Source organism: Hypanus sabinus, unplaced genomic scaffold (genome assembly GCF_030144855.1).
Source record: "Hypanus sabinus isolate sHypSab1 unplaced genomic scaffold, sHypSab1.hap1 scaffold_928, whole genome shotgun sequence".
Taxonomy (NCBI): domain Eukaryota; kingdom Metazoa; phylum Chordata; class Chondrichthyes; order Myliobatiformes; family Dasyatidae; genus Hypanus; species Hypanus sabinus.
Window position 1 is genome coordinate 28,235 of NW_026781781.1, and position 15,100 is coordinate 43,334.

The window sequence follows — 15,100 nt, forward strand, 5'->3', positions numbered from 1 at the left end:
CTGGGGATTGGTGAAAGGGGAGTGTGGTTAGAGAGAAAGGGATTCACAGACTATCTGACTCCGTTGCTTTATTATGGCAGAGAGCGAAGCGAACTTCACTGAGTGTCTGGCACACGGATTGTGTGATTGGACGGTGCGGACGAAGCTCCACCTAGTGTCTGGCCTGGAAGTGTGTGATTAGACGGTGTGGGGGGAGCTGCACACTGGATGGGACCATATTAAATGTGTGATATTTCAGGTGCAGGGACTTAACCCTGTCTCTCATCCCGGGAGTGTGTGATGGTGCCGTCTTGAGGGAACGCCACTCTGTCTCTGAGGCAGGGAATGTGTTTGAGCCCACAGATTTCCGTCAGGTGAAAATTCTGTGGGAATGGGAGAGAAAGGGAAGAGACAAATGAGTGATGAAAGGATACGGGAGAAAGGGAGAGGGGAGATATTCAGCGACGGCCCAGTGAGGAGTGCAGTGAGATGGAAAGGCAGAGGGATAGAGAGAGTAGAGAGACGGAACGAGCTGGAGAGGGAGAGAACAGTTCAGTCAACGTGATAGCTGGACTGAGAGAGAGGTCATATAGGGAGAGGTAGAGGGTTGAAAAGATATATAGGGACGGTGATAAAGAGAAGGGTGCGGGATGGAGGGAGAGGGAGTGGAGAGGGAGGGGTGGTTGTTGAAAACCCTTCTGAGTTTCTCTGAAGCTCCAGCTTCGGATGGCAAGTAACTATTTTTCCGTTTGCTTTGCTCCTTCCAGCTGTCTGCTGGGCTGACGTCCCTGCTGTTTAATTGTTTTTGCTGTCTTGACCAAAGGTCAGTCCGGGTAGCCGCACGCCTTCAAGACTTCTCTCAAATACCTGCGCTCCCTCTCTTTAGCTGTGATATTGGTGGGCTTACACTCGGCGCCGTGATGTCGTGTTCTGAAAACCCACAATTATGTTCTAATGGGTGATCAGAGTTAAACCGTAGATGATGATCTGTCTGTGTTGGTTTCCTGTGAAGTTCAACATCCAGATGTCCATTTCCTTTGATAAGGACTCCACAGTCTAAAAAAGGCAGTCCATTGTTCTCGACGCGTCCGGTGTAAATTTGATGTTTTCATCCACCCAGCTGATGCTTTCTGTGAAGGTTTTTGCATCATGGATTTTGGGGTTAACCCAATAACAGTTACAGCATGGAAACGGGCCATCTCGGTGCTTCTAGTCCGTGCCGAACGCTTAATCTCACCTAGTCCCAACGACCTGCACTTAGCCCATAAACCTCCATTCCATTCCTGTCCATACACCTATTGATTTTTAATGACAATATAGAACCTTCATCTACCACTTCTACTGGAAGCTCGTTCCAAACAGCTACCAGTCTCTGAGTAAAGAAATTCCCCCTTGTGTTACCCCTAAACTTTTACCCCCAAACTCTCAAATCATGTCCTCATGTCCTCTGGTTTGAATCTCCGCTACTCTCAATGGAAAAATGCCTATCAACGTCAACTCTATCCCGCTCATAATTTTAAATACCTCTATCAAGTACCCCCCCACCCTCAACCTTCTACGATCCAAAGAGTGAAGAGTTAACTTGTTCAACCTTTCCCTGTAACTTAGGAGCTGAAACCCAGGTAACATTCTAACAAATCTCCTCTGTACTCTCTCTATTTTGTTGAGTTCTTTCCTATAATTCGGTGACCAGAACTGTAACAATAGTCGAAATGGATTCTTTGTATTAGTGACACAAATCCCTCCGAGACTCCTTCCAATTACACCTCCTTGAGCCTGTCCTCTCTCTCTACTCCCTTCCCTCCCCACTACCCTCGCTTAAATTATTTCCTCTCTCTCCCGCTCATTCGAGAACTCTTTGCCTCCATCGTCATTCTCTCCCCTTCACTCCTCACTTCCATGAACTCCTCTTCACCCTTCCCGCTCTCCCTCTCGTCCCCCTTCTCCTCTCCGTTCCTCACATTCCATTTCTTACTCTCTGTTTCCCCCGTTTGCTCGCCCTCTCTTTACTCCTTCTGTCTCTCAGTCCCTCACCAAGTCTCCCTATCTTCACGTTTGTCATCTCCATCTCTTACTTTCTCAGGTCACGCCTCAGACTCCCCCTTCACTTTCTCTCCAACCAGACAGCCCCCTGTTAGCCACTTCTCTCTCTCTCCCCCAAAACCAATCTCTCTCCCTCCCCCTATCTCCCGACTCTCACATTCATTGCCCCGCCACACTCGACTCACTCGATCACCCTCCCCAACATCTACAATCTCTCTCCTCCCCCAGGTCTATTTATCAGCCGCTCATCCGGTATTTGTTTGTGGCGTTCTGATCCTCTTATCAAGGCAGGCTTCCTCTGACAACGGCTACTTCCTCTCGCTGAGCTGAGAGACACAGAGGAACCTCGACAGGAGAACTGAGCGATTCTTCCATCAATGCCAAGATGGAATCACGGTCTCCATCCAGAGGTGTGTGGGGAGGAATGATGAAGGGAGGGAGCTCCATTACGTGTCTGATCACGGGTGCGTTTGATCGCACAAGAGGAGGGAGTTTCTATCTCTGTCTGAGTCCTGGAGTGTTTTACGGAACGGTGTGGAGGAAGATTTACTCTGTGTCGGACCACGAAAGTGTGCGATGGGACGGTGTGGAGGGAGATTCACTCTGTGCTTGACTCCGTGAGTGTGTGATAGCACAGTGTGTAAGGAGATTCACTCAGTGTCTGACACCGGGGGTGTGTGATGGGACGGTGTGGAGGGTGATTCACTCTGTGTCTGACCCCGGGATTGTGTGCTGGGGCGGTCTGGAGGAAGATTCACTCGGTGTCTGACCCCGGGTGTGTGTGATCAGACGGTGTGTAGGGAGATTCACTCTGTGTCTGACCACGGGAGTGTGTGATGGGACGGTGTGGAGGGAGATTCACTCTGTGTCTGACCCCGGGAGTGTGTGACGGGACGGCGTGGAGGCAGATTCACTCTGCGTATGACCTCGGGAGTTTGTGATGGGACGGTGTGGAGGGAGATTCCCTCTGTGTCTGACCCTGGGAGTTTTTGCTGGAACGGTGTGGAGGGAGATTCATTCTGTGTCTGACCACGGCGTCTGTGATGGGACGGTGTGGAGGGAGCTTCAGTCTGTGTCGGACCCCGGAAGTGTGTGATGGGACGGTGTGGAGGGAGATTCACTCTGTGTCTGACCCCGGGAGTGTGTGATGGGACGGTGTGGAGGGAGATTCCCTCCTTGTCTGACCCCGGGAGTGTGTGGTGCGACGGTGTGGAGGGAGATTCACTCTGTGTCTGACCCCGTGAGTGTGTGTTTGGACGGTATGGACCTGCGCCTCCTTTCCTCAGTACGCGTGACACTTTATTCTGCACTCTGTGATTGATTTGCCTTATTCTCCAATAAATTGACCTGTACCTGTGGATGTAACTGGGGCCTCTCCTGTCTGTGATGTATATAAATAATCCGGAGACCATGTAGATCAGTGGGTTAATAGATTTGCAGATTGGCCGAAGGTATGTGGTGCTGTGGAAAATATTCCAGACCATAAGACAAAGGAGAAGAAGTCGGCCATTCGACCCATCGATTCTGCTCCGCCGTTTCATCATGAGCTGATCTAATCTCCCCTTTAGTCCCATTCCACGGCTTCTCACCATAACATTTGATGCCCTGACTACTCAGATACTTATCAAATTCTGCCTTAAATACACCCAATGACTTAGCCTCCACTGCCACCCGTGGCAACAATTTCAAGAGATTCACCACCCTCTGGCCAAAAAAATCGCAATCCTTGTTCTGAATGGGCGCCCTACAATTCTCAAGTCATGTCCTCTCGTAATAGACTCCTCCGCCATGGGAAACAACTTTGCCTCACCCACTCTGTCCATGCCTTTCAGTATTCGAAATGTTTCTATGAGGTCCCCCCTCATTCTTGTAAACTCCAAGGAGTACAGTCCAAGTGCGGTCAAACGTTCAACATATGTTAACGCTCTCATTCCCAGAATCATTCTAGTGAATCTTCTATGAACGTTCTCCTATGTCAGCACACACTTTCTTAAATAAGGAGCCCAAACTGGGATAGTCACTGGGATATGGATCAGTTACATATATGGGTTGGAGAAAGGGCAGATGAAGGTTAACCCAGTAAAACCGTAAGTTTTTGTATTTTGGTATGCCAAATGCGAACAGAAGTCACACTATTAAAGCCAACGCCCAGAGCAGTGGGATCTTGGGGCCCAGTGCCATTGCTCGTGGCTACACAGTTTGATAGGATGATTGAGATGTCGAATGCCATGGTTGCCTTTATTAGTCGGGGCGTTATGTCAGCAAGTCAGGAGGTTATGCGGCAACATTATAATGCTCAGACTGGGCTGTATCAGGCAGATTGTGTCGAGTTCCGGTCACCACATTATCGGAAGGATGTCGGGGCTTTGGAGAGCCTCCAGAGAGGGTCAACAGGACGCCGCCCGGTTTCGATGACTTGTGTTACAACGAGAGGTCGGTCGGACCCGTGGGCTGTTTTCCCTGGAGCGGCGGAAGACGAGCGGAGATAGGACAGATTATCTGAGACACGACAGAACTGACAGAACCTTTTTTCCACCTAAATTAGAAATGCTAGTACCAGAGGGAATGTACTCGGGAAAACACTGTGGGTCTGTTTTGTGTTGAACTGCTTGCTCTGTCTTCTCTCTGTGACAATAATAAACCAATTTCCAAATTTACCAGGCGTAATGTCCTGAACACACAAAGCCTATATTATTATCCCGGTTTTCATGCGGGTTTTTCCACGTCGCTGACGTCCAACCAGCGGCCTCCGCCCTCTGTATTCTGTGGATTAGGATTCGAAATAGATAACTCGCAGTGGATCCCATGCATCGCAAACTTGTAAATGAATCTCCCATGAGAGGGATGTTGTCAAAGGCCCGTCAGAAGTCAACTCTTTACCACTCACTAACATGCACTGTCGACCCAAGGTCACTTTATAGGTCGACATTAAAGATTCTTGCCGTCACCTCTGTGCTGCCCCTTTACATTTGACTTGGCAAAGCTCAAAACCTCACACTTACCCGGGTTAACCTCTTTCTCCCTTTTCCCCAACCACATTTACAACTGATCGATATCCCAGTGAATCCGTGGGCGATCTTCCACACAGTCCACAATGTCACCAAACTTTGGGCGACTCGCAAGATTACAACCCACCCAGCTCCATTTTCATCCTTGTCAATCCGATACATCAAAAATACCAGAGGTCCCGGGCAGGTCACTGCGGAACACGATTAGTCTCAGACCACGAGCGAGAATAAGTTCTGTGCGCCACATCCACTGGCTAGTGTGGGCAGGCCAACTCAAAGTCAAAAGCTTAGTATTCAAAATACATTTATCATCAAATCTTTACTCAAATATTTACCAATCTCTGAACAACTTACAACTAGGAAAAGTCAATCAGACATGAGACAGTCTTTGCCGAGTACAGGATTTGGGACTGTCAAATACGACGGCTGGAAAGTGGGTGAGATTGAGAGAGGCAGGAGAGGGTGATCATGGTGGAAGGAGAGAGCGCGGGTGGCGGGTGGAAGGGAATACCACCGGGGACACGGCTGAATTCACGCACACGCTGGATGGTCTCTCCACAGCTGCGCATGAACAGGAGCCGAGACATAGACCGTGCCGTAAGATCTGCCTACTCTGCCTCGTTACGTCCGTCCTCGTCGCGATAGTTACCGGGCTCTCGATCCATGGTGAGTCAAACAGGCTGCGCGTGGAGTCAGACAGCAATGAAACGGAGTGGATTCAGGTCACCACGTAAAATCTCACAGTGACGCTGACACAACCCGCACTTTTGACACCAACACGCTCATCACCGTGACACGGATACACCCCTCACCAACGCCCCCTTCATGCTGAATCCAACTCGCCAATCAACGTGACAACAATAGCACCCTTACAGAGACACGGCAACGGACACTGAAGCCTCGTGTCACCGATGGGTTTCAGTGAGATTCCCACTTCACCTTTTTGACATTCAGTGAGTCCAGGCCCAGAGCTATGAAATGTTCTTCATTCGACAAGCTTGAATTCATTTTGGTGATTCGCCTTTGAATTATCTCCAATGTCAAAACATCCATTCTTAAATACGGGGGGCCCACAGCTGCTCATAATACTCCACCTGAGGCCTCGCCAGGGCTTTATAAATGCTCAATATGAGATCCTTGCTTTTGTGCTCTCGTCCGCTCGAAATCAATGCTAGCGTTTTATTTTCCTTCCTCACCACAGACTCAACCAGCATATTCACCTTCAGAGAACTCTGCCTCTCCCGTTGTTAAAGGGTAGAGGGGCACCTGCAACTTCCGAGTCTCCGGAACCAGGGCAGAATCCAGTTCTTCTTGAAGAAACATGAGCAATGATCCACAATTTCTTCAGCTACCTCCTTCAGAACCCTGTGTGCAGATAATCTATTTAAAATGACTAATCTAACTTCAGACCTCTCAGTTTCTCAAGCACCTTCTCTAAACTTATGGCACCGTTACTCACTTCTGCCCTCAGACAGTCTCGAAGCTCAAACCTACTGCTGTTGCCTTTCTCAGTAAATACTGAAGCAAAAATTTATTATGTTCCTTCACCATCTTCCTGTCGCCCATTACTATCATTTTCCAGTAGCCCAATATCTACTGTCGACTCTCTTTTATACGTTATGTATCCGAAGAATAATTTGATTTCCACTTTGATATATTTGGCTTTTGAACATTGCAGTTCCTTGACTCGATCCACAACGATTCTGCACCTAACGATCCTCTGTCAATTCCTTCCGATGGTTTGATTTTATTTTTCTTTTTACCAACAATGCCAAGCCGCTCTCTCAGCCTAAAAAAACTTGCTTTCTGCTACAAGGTAATACATAGCATAGAAGAAAATAATTAATAAATAAATAAATACTTAAACAAACAAACAAACAAATAAATAAATATAAATTGACAGATAGATACATTTTTGTATACATATATAGAATAGATGATAAATCAAGCAAAACAGAAATTCGATATATTAACAAGTGAGGTAGTGTCCAAGTGTTCAGTATCCTTTTCGAAATCGGACGGCGGAGGGGAAGGAGCCTGAACCACTGAGTGTGTGCATTCAGGCTCCTGTTCCTCCTTCCTGATGGTGAGAAGTGGGCATACCTGGCTGCTGGAGGTCCTTAATAATGGGCGCTGCCTTTCTGGGAAAACGCTCACTAATACTGTCCTGGGTACTTTGTAAGCTGACAAGCCTCAGAAAATTCTGCTGCTACTTTCGGTCCTATACAGTAGCCCCTCCATACCAGACAGTGATGCAGCCTGTCAGAAAGCTCTCCAGGGTACAACTATAGACGATTTTGATTGCAGCTGTTGACATACCCAATCCCTTCAAATTCCTAATAAATTATAGCCGCTGACTTGCCTTCTTCATAACCACTATGATATTTTGGGACCAGATGGATGCTCAAAGATCTTGACGCATAGGAACTGCTCGCTCTCTGCAGTTCTGAGCCCCTATGAATATTGGGATGTGTTCATTCGTCTTACCCTTCCTGAAGTCCAGAATAAGCTCTTTCGTCTTACTGACGATTGTCGCCTTGCCAGAAATCTGTCTGATTAACCAGAATGATCTCAAACTGAAATCTGAGTTCTGTGATGATAGTTGTCTTCTCAAAGGAGGTGAAAACATATGGGTGAATCAAGGAGAGTCAGTAAATACTTTGCCGGCTGATCGGTCCTGAGCCTGCAAGAGATTTAAGATGTGCATGGGGCCCGATGGGACTTGTCGGCGGGATTCAGTCATCGCGAGCAGTCGCTTGTTTTGAGGAGAGCCATCAAGAGGTTTAACAAGTGGGCGGACCCTTTGCGATTTCTTTGCAGTCTTCCGTCATTAGGCAATTTGCGATTGCTAACAAAGAGTAGATAGAGTTAACCGGGGCGGCCGTTATGTAAGAGGTCCAGTGTGAGAGTGCAGGACAAACCCGGAGTGTTGCGGTTCATTAATAATCCAGCTGATAAAGAGATCTAAACGTCGGCCCCTGCAACAACGCTTCAGGCACCGACAGATCTCTCAGCGTGACACTTACACCTACTTCACTGTGACACCAACACGTCCTTCACCATCACATCAGTGACGACGGTCACCTCTCACCGTGACAATAGCACACCCCTCACAGGAACACGGAAACAGTCTTTACTGTGACACTGACACGCTCCTCTCCATACCGAGGACACACCCCTCTGCAAGACACGGACACTGCCCTCAGCGTGACATCGACACGTCACTGACAACGACATGGACACAACCCACAACGCGATACCCACACTTCCCTCACTGTACGACCGACCCACGAATTGCCGTGACACAGACACACACCTCACCATTTCTCTCAGTGTTACAGATCCGTCAGTCTCTACTCGCCTCTGACCAAAAGTACCTGAGACTTTGGGAGCAACATCAGGAGATGAACAGGACCCAGTGCCAGTGTCCAGTACAAATCCACGAACCGAACTCAACCCTGGAATCCATGACATCAGAGAATTCCGGCTTGGATCTCTCCCAGAGCACCTGTCTAAAGAACGTTTCCGTCCCAAGCAACAACGTCTCCATCCTCGAACATACATTGTTTATCCTCGAAAGAAACATCTCCATCCTTGAAAACAAATTGTTCGTCCTGGAAAGCAACCTCTCGGTCATGAGCACCGATCTCTCTGACCAGCATCAAACGCAAACCGATCTCCGTCAGAACTTCTGTCACCTCGAACTGAAGTGTAGAACTCTCAACGAAACCAAGGCTAAAATCTGCCAGATGCTGAGCAGCAGAAAAGGTGAGAGAACATCCGCCGTTCTCCCGCTCGTATACTCTGTGGCCGATCGCGGGAATGTGCAGTGAGAAGGTGCGATTGGAGAGACACTCACAGTGTGACTCCGGGTGTATGTGATGAGACGGCGTGGGTGGAACGACACCTATCGTCCACCTCCGGGAGTGCATGGACAGTGTGTAAAGATCGGCACCTAGTGTCTGTACCCGGGAGTGCATGATACAGCGCCACAGAAGTAGCTTCTCACAGCGTCTGGCATTGCTGCATAGCGAATGTCACTTTGCGTTTGACACCGGGTGTTTCTGTTAGAACCTGCGGTCTCTCTCTGACCACGAGTATGTGTTACAGAGTCGATAGAAATTCGGTCTGAGGCCGACCCGACAGTCTATAATTGAACGGTGTGGAGGCAGATTCAGTCTATGTGACCACGGGTGTCTCTGATGGGACACCCATCAGAGCTTTACTCTGTGTGTCCGCGGGAGGGCGTGATGGGACGGTGACGAGGCAGTTGCACTCTGTCTAACCACGGGAGTGTGAGATGGGACGGTGACAGGGGTGTTGCGCTCTGTGTCTGAAACAGGTGTGTGTGTGATAGGACAATGCGCAGCAGATGCCTGAACACTTGAGTGTGTCAGGGATGGTATGGAGGGAGATTCACTCTGTTTCGGAGCCTACGGTTATGAGATGGGATGGTGTGGAGTGATGCACTTTCTGTATCTGACTCTTAGCGGACGTAATGGACAATAGGAGTGAGATTTACTGTTCCTTGTTCCTGATTTCCAGAGAAAGCGTGTTCCAAGGACTGGATCAGAAATGAAGACCTGTGTTATTTCATTTCCACGTTTGAAAGTTCTTACGAGGGGGCGAAGCAGCTCTGTTCTATCTCTGAATCAAAGTTTCTTGAAATAAATACATACGAGGAAGAGGTATGTGTCAGTTGGAAGGAAGATATATCCACATCAGAGTGAAGCTCCTTCCACACCGTACAATCATAAATTCCCGGGGTCAGACATAGAATGAAACTTTCTCCACAACGTCCCATCACACATTTCAACTGTAGACAAAGCTAGGTTCCCTCCACATCGCTGAATTATCTTCTCCGGGGGTCAGGCACAGAGTGAATATCCATCCACACCGTCCCATCACACACTCACGGGGTCAGACACAGAGTGAATCTCCCTGCAAACCGTCCCATCACACACTCCCGGGTTCAGGCACTGAGGGAATCTCCCTCCACACTGTCTCAACACGCAGTCCCGGGGTCAGGCACAGCGTGAATATCCCTTCGCATTGCCCCATCAAACACTCCCGGGGTCAGACACTGAGGCAATATCCCTCCACAACGTCCCATCACACACTCCCGGGGTCAGACAGAGAATGAATCTCCCTCCACATCGTCCCATCACAGTCTCCCGGGGTCAGACACAGAGTGAATCTCCCTGCACACCGTCCCTTTCACACAGTCCCGGGATCTGTGACAGAATGAATACCCCTCCACACCGTCCCATCACACATTACCGTCGACACACAAAGAGTGACGGTCCTTAAATTGTGCTCGATTCCAGTCATTAATGACAGCAATTTATTTTCACAGAAGTTTGTTAACAACGCTGTCCTCGGTGAAGACATTTCTTACTGGATTGGAACATGCAAAGCGGGGTGAGATTTGGGGTCATGTCGGTGTTCCTAGTGAGACTGTGCAGTGGAATTAATTTTGGGGCCAGACACACGTCTGTGGGGTAGGTGGGGATCGGAGAGCTTTTGGGGGCTACCACAATTCAATGGTGAGAGTTGGGTCTTTGGGGATACTTCGGGGATAGAAACAGGCCTGACGGCAGAGAGGAAGGCAGTGGGAGTATTCTGTGGCCTGGCATCCCCGGAGGAAGAGACTGGGCAGTGCGATTGATTTGCTGACCGACGCTGTCGGTGGGAGGAAAGTTGGAAGGGGGAGTAATTCGGGGACTGATGTAGGTCTGTGGGGAGACCATGCGTCGGTGAGAGTATTTGGGGACGGACGATGTGGATGGAGACTGGGGTAGAGCGTTTAATCTGGGACTAACACGGGTCTGTGGGGTGCAATTAGACAATACGATTACTTTGGGAATCGACACTGGCTTCTTGTTAGAGGGCGGACAGTTGGATTATTCTGTGGGTTGACTGACTGTCGGAAGGGATGGGAAGTGAGTGTTTTGGTGATTGACACAGGTCTTGTCGGGAGAAGGTTTGACAGTGGGATCATATTAGGGACAGGTACGGGTCTGGTGGGTGAAAGTAGGAAGTGTACGTATTTTCGGGGCAGACACACGTCCTTTGGAAAGGGAGTGCGTCACTGGGAGTATTTTTGGAAATGAGACAGGGCTGTATGGAGAGGGGAGCAGTAGGATTAGTTTGGGGACTGACACGGTTCAGTGGGTAGAGAGTGGGGCTATGGGAGTATCTTCGGGGCGGACCCGGGGTCGTGGGGAGAGGCTGAGGCTCTGGGAGTAATTTGAGGACTGACAGGGTGCGCTGGGGAGAAGGTGTTTTTGTGGGTTTATTTTGGGGGACTTGCACAGCTCTGTGTGTAGAGTGTTGGACAAGGGATTAATGGGGGACTGACACAGGGTTGCGGAGAATGGGTCAGTTGGAGTATTTTGGAAACTGAAACTGGTGTGAGGAGAGAGAAGGGGTCAGTGGGAATATTTTGTGGACCGACACCGGTCGGTGAGGCGAAATTGAGTCACTGGGAGTATTTTCTGACTGTCACAGGACAGCCTGCTAGAGTTGTGTTGTCCCTTTTGAAACTTTACCCTTCTTTGACAGGAAAGTGGCCTCTAACGTCGTGTACAAGGTGACCGCTGGAAAGTTCGAATGCAGTGAACGTAAATCCGGTTGGCTTGGCAGTTGCAAAAGTGATCAACACCGTTTCATCTGTGAGAAGCCTGCAGCTTTGGTCCCGGATATTCCTGAAAAGATCCGGGTTCTCTGTCGAAATGCCGTGGAGGGGACTTAAATCTAGTGACATCATTCTCTTACCCTATTTCTATCTCTCTCCCAGACTTTGACAAACCCATCCTCTCTTCCCCTCGGCCCTGCCCTGTTCCTCTCTCTCTCTAACTGTGGCACTGTTGCTCGGCATCTCGCTCCCTCTTTCCACTCGGACCTCCAAACTCGCTCTCTCTCATAACTCCTCCCCTGCCATCTCCTTCTATTTCATCCCCATTCTGTCATCCCACAAATTCTTGCCTCCCGCTCCCAGTATGAAAGGACTGTACAGGATCTGTACCGTCTGACTCATTATCTGTGTCGTTTCCGCCCTGAGCTTTGTATCTTTGCATGATCAGTACGTCACAAGAATGCAAAATTAACATAAGATGCAAAAAGATAATAAATACTGCAAATATGTCGAGGCGTTGCTCATACATTCAAAAATATGATACCAGAAGTGCAGAAGGTGTTCCTGAATCTTTGAGATTTATTTTTCCTGTGCCTCTTCCCCAATGGTAGAAATGAACAGGGAGCTTTTCCCTGGGTGAGCGGCCTCAGTGATGGATGCATTGTCGAGGCATCGCATCTTGACGATGTGCTCGATGTTGGGGAAGGCTGTGCCCGTCATGGAGCTGGTTGAGTCACCGCTTATCTGACGCCTCTGGCGACCTTGTTGTGTTGCAGCGTCGACACCAGGCGGCGGTGTAATAATTCCCAGCAATCACATGGGCTGGTCTTCAATGAAAGACAGAATCCTCTCAAACTGCTCACGTTGTAATTCCTTCTGCAACGAGAGATCTATGGTGGCGATGGGAAATGTAGAGTGTGGTCTGAAGTACACTGTTACTCAGACACGAAATAAACTGGACGGCAGTAAAGGCACCCAAAGTTTCTGTTACAAAGAATAGTTCTTGAAATGGATCTCCTAACTTTGAGCACTGAGTGCTCAGCACGGGGACGTCAACGACAGACTTTCCATGAAGCAATGTTGAGGGGCAATAATTGTCAGCCTGAGCCTTAAAGGGAAAGTGACATCTCATCACATTTTGGGGAATGGGCGTGCCGGCATTTGGAAGCCTGGCGCTGTACAGTCTGGAACATGACACGTTCTCCGTGTTTGCATGAATCTGTTGGTCCCAGGACAGATCCACTGAGACGCTGACACCCGGAAACACAGGAACCTAAAATCAGACCATGAGATATCGGAGCAGATTAAGGCCATCGAGTCTGCTGCGCCATTTCATCATTTCTGATCCAGGTCCCCCTCAGCCACAATCTCCTGCCTTTTTACCGTATTCCTTCATGCCCTGTGTAATCAAGAAACTGTCCACCTCTGACTTCAATACACCCACTGTGGGAATCCACAGCCGCCTGTGTAACCTATTTACCATACTCTGGCTGAATACATTCCCCCCAATTTCCGTTCTAAAAGGACGGATCTCCATTGCGATGTGGCTCCACCGGTCTCGCCACGGGGAACCTTCTCTCCACATCTACTCTGTCGAAGCCTTTGATCATTCGATCGATTTCAACAACAACCCTCTCCCCGCCGCCCCCTCATTCTTCTGAGTTTCGGCCATCAAACGCTCCAGATCTGATAAGCGTTTCGATCCCGGAATCATTCCCGTGATCTTCCTTTCAACCCTTTGCAATGCAAGCTCCTCTGGCCGGTGTAGATAAGGGACCCTGAACCGCTCACCGTATTGCCAAGTCAGACCTCACCAGTGCTTTATAATGTCTCAACGCTACATCCTTTTTTTCATAATCTAATCATCTCGACAAGAATGCGAATATTGTATTTGGTTTCCTCGCCAGCGACTCCACCTGAAAATGATCCTTTAGGGAATCCTGCACGATGTCTATCAGGTCCCTTTGCACATCAGATGTTTGAATTTTTCACCATTTATTAAATAGTCTGTGCCTTCATTCCTTCCACCAAAAGGCATGGTCATACACATCCCGACACTGTGATCCACCCGCCGCTTCTTTGCCCATTCGCTCAATCTCTCTGCACCCTTCTGTAGCCTCTCTGCTTCCTCAAAACCAATTGTCGATCGGTGACGTCACTGCCGATCTGCGCTGACTGAGGTTTCCCGATGAGGATGTCCATCACCCAGTTACAGAGGGAGGTTCACTGGCCCAGGATCTGAGGGGTTGATAATGCTGCACGCCGAGCTGTTGTCAGTCAACAGCATCCTGACGTTGGTGTTGTATTGTGCAGGTGGTCCATTGTCCAGGGGAAAGCAAATGAGATTGTATCCGCAGTAGATCGATAGTGGAGTTCGTCAAAATATAGCGGCCTTGTCCTTGCTGGAAAAGGGGTTGACTTTCGGTATGGCCAGCCTCTCTAAACATTCAATCACAGTATCTGTGAGTGTCACTGGGCAATTGTTGTTGAGGCAGATCTCCATACTCTTCCCGGGCACTGGTGTGATTGTCCCCTTTTGAAGCAGGTGGGAAATTCCTACTGAAGCATAGGGAGGTTGACGATCGTCTCGGACTCTCCACCCTCCTCTACAGTCCTCCGTCACCTTGACCCTTAAATTCACGCCTCCCTGACTCCGCCAGGCCCTGTGTCACTTACAGCCCTGTATTTCTCTGTCACCCACTGCCTTCTAGATCCTCATTCCCCGAAACGCGCCCCTTCCCCTACTGCACCACGGCTTAGTCATGCCGGCTCAAACGCCTCTCTGTCTGTTTTCACAGGGAACTGCAGGTATAATGGCGGAGTGTTAACGTCTGGTGTTATCATGCTCCCCGTCCACCAGGTATCGATCTCTCGGATTTGAGCCTCTCTACCTCTCCGTGAGGGCAGGCCGGACGTATGGTTCCTCATCACTCCCGACCAGTGACTGAAAACTCAACATTCCTTCACTGCCCTCCCCTCTCCTCCTCTACCCTCCCTGTCCCTCTGCCCTACAGTTGGTGACACACACATATTATCTCTGAGGCAGAGACAGAATTCAAGACCACAGGAAGGCCGAAGCGCTGTTGATTGCTGAGAGGGGAGTGCGGGCAGAGAGGAAGCTTCTCTCTGTTTCTGATCCAACAATGCGTAATGGGACGGTGTGTAGGGAGACTCACTCTGTGTGTGATCCCGGGAGTGTGTGATTGGTCGGTGCGGAGGGATATTCACTCGGTATGTGACCGCGGGAGTGTGTTTTAGGGCGGTGGGGTGGGAACTTCACTCTGTGTCTGACCCCGGGTATGTTTGATGGGACGGTGTGTAGGGAGATTCACTCTGTGTCTGACCTCGGGAGTATGTGATGTGACGGTGTATAGGGAGATTCACTCTGTGTCTGACCCCCGGAATGTGTGTATGGGCATTGATGAGGTTCTCC

General features: G+C 49.3%; 1 protein-coding gene across 1 annotated transcript; it reads left to right on the plus strand.

The window, feature by feature from the left end:
- The first annotated feature begins 2,316 nt into the window (after positions 1-2,316).
- LOC132390486 (B-cell differentiation antigen CD72-like) lies at positions 2,317-12,167 on the plus strand. The gene is made up of 6 exons (XM_059963093.1): positions 2,317-2,432; positions 5,592-5,696; positions 8,364-8,798; positions 9,576-9,718; positions 10,387-10,451; positions 11,595-12,167. Exons 1-6 carry the CDS (start codon positions 2,408-2,410, stop codon positions 11,782-11,784), a joined length of 963 nt encoding a protein of 320 aa, XP_059819076.1. The 5' UTR covers positions 2,317-2,407; the 3' UTR covers positions 11,785-12,167.
- Positions 12,168-15,100: the final 2,933 nt, after the last annotated feature.